At 43.2% G+C, this 7,595-nt stretch overlaps 1 protein-coding gene and 1 long non-coding RNA gene across 8 annotated transcripts in view; one reads left to right on the top strand and one right to left on the bottom strand.

Annotated features, from left to right (window-relative positions):
- LOC127600376 (uncharacterized) overlaps positions 1-7,595 on the bottom strand; it is a 257,704-nt gene that overhangs the window by 6,612 nt on the left and 243,497 nt on the right. The gene's annotated exons all lie outside the window — the stretch shown is intronic.
- The window catches only part of LOC127600226 (CUB and sushi domain-containing protein 3-like), a 782,730-nt gene continuing 777,994 nt past the window's right edge, over positions 2,860-7,595 (top strand). For 3 of the 7 annotated variants that reach the window (XM_052064574.1, XM_052064571.1, XM_052064573.1), the window contains exon 1: positions 2,862-3,499. In XM_052064574.1, coding sequence (XP_051920534.1) covers positions 3,331-3,499 — 169 coding nt within the window. In that variant the 5' untranslated portion in view covers positions 2,862-3,330. Of the gene's footprint in view, positions 3,500-7,595 lie in introns of all 7 variants that reach the window. The other 4 variants (XR_007962299.1, XM_052064572.1, XM_052064570.1 and 1 more) reach the window with 2 other exon arrangements.

The raw sequence follows: 7,595 nt of genomic DNA, 5'->3' as shown, positions 1-7,595 counted from the left end.
GGTTTGCACTCTGGAGGAGGTGGGTGACAGGCGGCTATCAGCTATGATGGACATACCCTCCCACCCCTCCAGTCCAGTCTAACAGCACTGGGCAGCTCCTTCAGCCAGAGACTGATACACCCGCGCTACAAGAGTGAGAGGTCCCGCCGCTCGTTCCTGCCGACTGCTGTCAGGCTGTTGAATAAACGCAGATGAAAACCTGGACTCACCCCCCACTCACCCATTTTAAATAGCACAGCCACTTTTACATATGCATACATGCTTATATTTATATTTTAGTCTGTCCTGGGTACAGTCCATTATTTAATATTCTTTTTTTGGTGTTTTGTTTTTCTACTTTCTCCTTTTTATAATTTTTGCTGCTGTAAATTGTGAATTTCTCCATTGTGAGACAAATAAAGGGGTTTCTTCTTTTTAGAATAGAAAAGTGACCACAAGCCCCCTAAACCAGTGACAGTTCTCACATTGCTATAACTCGTCTCTGCCCCCCCACCCACCCACACACACACTCACACACACACTCCTCTCATGGCTTACAGGCGCCCTCATAAACTGAACCAGCAGGCTCCACATTAATAGATCCTCCTAATACCGCACCAGCAGATATTGATTTCTTTGGAGGTGTTTCACGTGCAATTATTAATGGAGAAATATTCAAACTGGAAGCTATACACATCATTGATTGAAAACTTGACTGATATTGAGTGCCGGTCTTCACTCTACAGCTGCCGACTTCACACAGAAAAAATGGAAGTTATATTTCCTTGACATTCCAATTATATTTTATTACAGTTTTTTGGAGTACATTTTTTTTCTTAGTAGGAGTTTGTTAAACAAAAAGTAACTGAATGGTCGAGGTATGAGGCCACAAACTTCAGGTTTGGAGATGACCACTCTGCTACTGGAGTCATGCCGCTCCTCCTATGAGTGAGTAAATCGCTTGTGTCAGGTGGAATACTGGTACCTTCCCGACCATTTGGGGTCCCTTTAGCAGGCACTAGCGATATACTAACACACAGTAGCAGTGGCATGGCTCAAGTGGCAGACCGGCCATTTGCCAACCTGAAGGTTATCTGTGGTCCTCAACCCTTAAGTGACTTTATTGCACAAGGTAAAACTATGCAAGTAAAAATTACTTTGTTGCAATTTTTCTCAGCGCTGTAGAGAAAATGACCATCTGGTGTGCAACTGGATATCATTCAGTTTCGCTTGATTAGCCTGAAAAAGTATGATTGATTTCCTCCTGATGATGTATCTTTGTTCATCTATCTCCGCTAGTGACAAATAGTGAAAGGCAGAAGAATGAAATTCTCCTCATCCTCTAGATTGCAGAAGGTATAATCAACACCTGTTAATATTCATATAACAGAACAGCTAGATTTCACACTGCATAGTTTCAAGGAATGAATAATTAGTTGTTCTATATTGGTGCATTTCACTTGTGAGGCAACATTTTCAACACATGGGTATGTCCATGTCGGATCCAACGACGTCACGTGTGCAATTTACAGCTTCACACACGCATTGGACAATGAGGAGGGCACAAAGAAAAGCAATGCCATAATGCCTCACAAAAAATTGCAAGGGGTCGACCAGAAACAGCAATCAAAAGGCACACTAGGATATTATTTCACAATTCCTACAAAAGATATACTTAAACAAATGTTGTCGAACCCCTGCAGTGTACAAGGAGAGGGAGGCATCCGCGAGCGTGCAGTTAACATTTTCAAGACAAGGAGGATTAACACGACACTTGCAGTCACTTTAGCGTAGCTGTGTGTAGAAATGATTCTGAAGTCTAATCCAAAATTAACACGCATGTGACCAGTCGCGTGCTGGCCAATTAGAATTTGGGGGAAATGTGAATTTGTGTTGTGTCGAAAAACGTGAGGACAGACTTACTTTTTCAACAGTCTTTATTCCACTGACGTAACAGGTGTCAATCGTCATCCAACCAACCAATGCTTTGCGACACTATCGTAACATCGTGTAGCAGTATGGTAAACGGCCATATGCTACACAGAGTTTTTCCCGGGCGTTCGTGACAAACACACGCACACTCGCGCGCACACAAAAGACATGCATCACCCCCCCTCGACGAATATGTGTCGTTGTGTGACGAGTGCCGTCCGCCTACCCATGCAGCTTCTACACTCCCCCTACCTCTCCACCCTCAAACACTGTCAGTTTTTTCGGCACGAGTAAATATTCCTGGCCTGAATTTTGGTTTCAGTTCGTCCCTGCATGGTAATCGATTGACGCGTTTAACTAATTAAATGTACATGAACAATAATTCATAAAATTAATCAATTAAAAATATGACGTTTTTACTGCTGCCAATGGCGTAGATGTGAAGTATCCATTTAACGTGTCATTATTGGGTTGTCATTATTTTAATATAGGCCAGCTGTATATGACGTTGATGACGTGATATGACGTGAGTTTTTTTTTCATGTAAAATACCTGCCCGGTGCTCAAAAAGGTTGGGAAAATCTGATTTAATCAGAACTTGGAGGGGGTGACAACGCGCCGCCCCTTCATATGCTTCCCAGTAAGGGTCGGGATTTGTTTGGAAGCTAGATGGCAGAAGAGGCCCATAGCAAGCCGTAGTCGCCCTATATTTGCAACGCAAATATCCCAAAACATGTCACCCCCACAATCACGACTCCACTATGCAAGAAAAAAAGTTTCAAGTTTATTTTTCAAGTTTATATTAATTTTATTCATCGTTGGGCAAATTCTGGACGGGACGATACCTGGGGAAGGTTCACCTCATTTGGCCCGACACACATACAGTATACACCTCATTAGCAGTTCCCTTCACACGGTATGAAGACTTGCATCCTCCTCCTTTTGCCACCCACATCCACTTTATGATTTGTTGCGCGCACATCACGCTGACGCTGTAGTTCCACAGGACGTTCACCACCCCCTCTCTATCTCTTTCCCCCTTACCTCGCTGACTTGCGGCAAGCATCACAAGTGCAGATTCAAGGCATCATTCAAACAGTCTACGCTGCACTTGTGTGTTGCGTGCGTTCACCAGCAACGTCTGTTGACCCAGGGAATCAACCATGTGCACATCGTGCGGAGCGCACCACGAGTCCGCAGACTCGCACACTTGATGCCCCTCAGAGCAGAAATGCTCGAGCCCTCGTCCAGATTGCTTCGGTTCTCTCCTGAATTTGAGTCTCCCTTCACTTCTATGCCTTCAGCGTACATATAGCACGGCGGACGGCGCTGCGTGTCTCTCCTCTTGAGAAGAAGAGGGAATCGACCAGGAAGAAGAAAAAAAAATACGTTAGGGATTACATCGTTCGACCTGTGACAATGACGCGGATTCACGGGGAAGAATGCTACGAGGGATCTATGGAAGTGCAGGACGTCTCCAGCCGGAGATGCGTTAAATGTGGCCGAGCCGAAACCACCAAGATGAGGATTAGGATGGGAATTGTTTTTTGGAATCTCTTGTTTTGCCTCATGTTCACCTGTGTTGAAGGTAAGGCGCGTTGAAATGACACTCACCGGCCCGTGAAGTGTTTGAGCGTCTCCAAAATGTTTTATTTGCACATAAAGACGCAGAAAATAGCACATCTCTGCTCACCGGATGGAGTTTGAGGGACGCATTTCAGTGTTTTAGCGCACAATGCATTCTTTGAGCGAGCCTTGGAATAAATATTCTAAGAGCAGCGTCCACTAATAGCCTACGTGAGCTGCTTTGAGGAGAGGGCGAACTACTAATTTATTGAGGCGCAATGACCTGCATTTTCCCTAGAGTGTGCTTAAGCGTACGGGGCAGAAGTCGTGCACGTTTCTCCTTTTCTAGGTCGAGGTTTTGGGATTTTTTTTTCCACCAACGGCTCCGTAAGCAGGTGTCATTTATTTATTTATTTTGGGGGGGGGCTGGTAATTAGTGATGTGGCACCAGTTTATTGCGTGCTGTCGGACCTGTAACAGCAGACAGGTGCTCTTAGTATTCAGTTGGTTATGTCTCTTGGTCTGCCGATTTGAAGAGCGACTTACTGGAGACGTCACCGTCCCCTAAAATTTGACTAAATATATTTTGTAGTCTATACATTGTGAAATAATCACTTTTCCTCTTAAAAAACATTTGAGCACTTTCTGGCCCATTTTTAATCCATACAATTTATAATTGCAGCATCTGTTGGGGCCGCTTCCATATGTTTATTTTTCACAGCTTAACTTCTGGCAATGCCAGAAACATGTTAACAAAAATCACGCCTATAGGTTCAGCTGTTTGGCTGTGTACCATGCTTAAAATTATAATTTGCAATTAAAATGATAACCATGGTAAAAAAAGGTCAACCCCTACACAGACATTTCATTTTTTCTCTTCAAAATATTTGTTTTTGCAGTGTGCAAGTGCACAATGGTTATCTATTGAGTGTGTGTGTGTGTGTGTGTGTGTGTGTGTGTGTGTGTGTGTGTGTGTGTGTGTGTGTGTGTGAGAGAGAGGATGGGTGCGCACAGATTTCAATTTCCATGCAGATTGTTTGCCCTCTGAGTAATTCTCATGTCTGTCTCTTGGGGGTGGATGGAATGCGCAGCATGCTGAGTAGAAGCGCCCACCAAGTATGAGCCAAGGCGAGTCGGCCACAGTTCGTTTTTATCGCCACCCACAATGTGGCAATGTCAAACCTCGGGGCCACTGCCAATCCTCCGCGTTCTGCTACTTATTAGGGAGTCATGCAGCCAGGACTTAGGGAAGGAGGCAGTTCGGTAAAGGATGAGGAGGAGGAGGAGCAGGAAGCTTGGATGGTGACATGGAGCAAGGCAAGAGGAAAAATCTGAACAATTGATTGTTAGTGCTGGGAGTTATCACACTGTTGACAGTCTTGTAAGAATACTAGATATGGCCTCTGACACATTCTTACTTTACCAGCAAGTATTTTCAAAATAAATTGTTCCCCTATTGGATATATAATACTGTTATTTTTTTATTTACTGATAAATGATGTACTTTTCTTATTTTCCATTGGATTACTCATTTTATTCTTGTGACCCCACCCTTTATAAATCATGGCAATGAGTCAAAATGAGCCACTTGGAGTCTTACATTAATATAGTAGTTGTTTGGCATCAGTTGTCTATCCACCTGTGATAAAAACACAAATCCAAATACCGGGAAACAAATTTGGCAAACTAAAACCCAGGGACTTATTTTAAACGGAGAGTGTGAAAAATCCTCATGCACATAGCGACCAATCTGTTGAGGACAACTGAATTGACAACATATAATTAGAGAATGATGTTTGAGACCAGTACTTCATTTTCCCTGCATGGAACACTTGAGTTTCACTGGTTGTCACGGTGACAAAACATAAACCTGCCAAATAACTTACACAATAGCTCATAGAATTCTCATTTCAGCATGCCGCAGCTAATCTCTCAGAGGATCATTAGTGAAAAAGATTAAAGCCTTCTTTCTATTCGCGCAGGTACCTGCGGCAATGCTGAGCACATTGCCTTGATACTGGTGCGCAACCCACGCGCATTGTTTTTGAAAATATGTTGCAGTTCCACTCCAAGTTGGAGGGTGTCGCCGCCACGGCCAGTATTGACTGGGATATCACAGGTTTTAGTTTGATTGACGTTTTCTGGCCAATTCCGGTCACCGTTTTTACTTTGCGGAACAAGAAACAGGTCGTATGTTGTGCGTCTGGATGCTCCTGTACACACACACACACACACACACACACACACACACACACAAACACACACACATACCACCTACGCCACCGCCGCCTTCAAGTTCAATTGAGTTTGCTGTTCATAATAAGGTAGCACAGTGAAGAAAAAGATTGTCTTTGACATAATAGCTTAACTCTGTGTCACGCAGTGATCGAGAAATGACAAAACCTTGCATTGCTAATTCTCTCTCATCAGTCAGATAACCTCCTTTGCCCACAATTCATTGAGAGCATGCTTGCATTGAAATCCAGTCTGAATGTGATATAAGATAAGTCGCAGAAGCTGGCTGATTAAAAACCAGCCAAGCAAAGTCTGCATTTTAGAAGTGAAAATGTGTTGAATAGTGAGGGTACTCCATCTGTCATGTCTGTGGAAGTAGCGTGGGGAGGGTTGCAATTAGACACAAATAGCATCCAAAATACGGTTGTAGTATATATCTGCAATTGAAATTGATTGACGTTCGGATTCGACACGATGCATTTAATGGTCTTTCGACTGGAGCGTGTGAATAAAACATGACATTTTGGTCTGTTAACTTAAGACTGTTCTGTTACAGCCATCATTGGGAAACACTAAGGCACAAAAATAACAACAACAGATATACATCATGATAATATAATAAACATAGAGTGAATGGCCTTGGACAAGAGCTTCACTTAACCTGCTACTTAACCATTTCAGGGACAGCGGTTTACGACAGTGGGCAGCTTATCATGTTAACAGGTTCCAGGGTGGACGAAAGGGTTAATCTATAAAGTATAAGCATTTCAAAATGCATTTGGTTTGTGACAGATTGCATGAAACAGACAGTTTTTAAAAAATGTATATATGTGTGTATGGATGGGATGGATTTATTTATTTATTTAACCGCAAGGAGGTCTATGGAGCTTGCAAAGACCCAAGGCCCTATTTTTGTAGACAAGTGCACATGCACTCAGTGTAAAAACTGGCACATCTTCATTTTCCTGCCAGGGCAAATTTAGTTTATCGTGTGTATTGGGAATTTGGCAGACCACACTGCTGCTCACTAGGAGTTCCGGCAGACCGTACGCATATTCTATTACACGCCCCCTGTGCACTTGCCAATTTGATGACAGAAAGTAGACTAGACTTTACACCAGCCAACTTTTCATCATCTGCAAGTGGAGATCCTGCACTTCCTTCCAAACATCCTTAGAAAAAGCCAATCTCCTGCATGGACTCCAGCGAGCGAGTCCATTATGGTTCTGCCATGTAGACCGCTTGCCTCCCTTGCGCTGAATTGGAAAGACATTCCGGCAAGTCCCCTCAATTTGCCGGGAATCGTCTGTGTTCCCTCGCAACAAAGCGCAAACGGCCATTTCTAACTGCGCCCGTGCCCGAAAATGCCAAAAGAAAGAAAACTCCACCCACGCGTACAGCTAGACTGCACTTTGCGCTCGGCTTGTGCTGTGCAAGAAAATGGGCCCCCCAGTGCTCCCCATGTTGCTGGAAAATAGTTGAGTTTGAACATGATGTAATGCACTCATTTTTGAATTATTTCCATTTAAAATGTTTTGAGAACACTTTGAGCACGGACATCACTTGATGGGGGCGCTGAAGGAGAAACTCAGGTTGATAAAATGACCTACACAAAGTGTTTTTTTTTTTGCAAACTGAATTCAAGAAGAATACATTACTGATTGTTGTGTTCACGCAAAAGTTATCATTTCAATTTATTTGACTTTAGGTCTTCACTACACAGTCTAAAATTGAAGTGTATCAGGTTGCCAATACAGACCGCAATCGAGTCAGTGTTTCACTGATGTCATTGGAGTCTTTGTTGCAATATGGTAATATAAACAGATTACAAAGGCTGCTGAAGCTGATCAGGATTACATTTTGCGTGCATAATAATGCAGTAT

This window comes from Hippocampus zosterae, chromosome 5 (assembly GCF_025434085.1).
Source record: "Hippocampus zosterae strain Florida chromosome 5, ASM2543408v3, whole genome shotgun sequence".
Classification (NCBI taxonomy): domain Eukaryota; kingdom Metazoa; phylum Chordata; class Actinopteri; order Syngnathiformes; family Syngnathidae; genus Hippocampus; species Hippocampus zosterae.
Note: the sequence above shows the minus strand (reverse complement) of the source record. Positions and strands in the feature narration are given on the sequence as shown.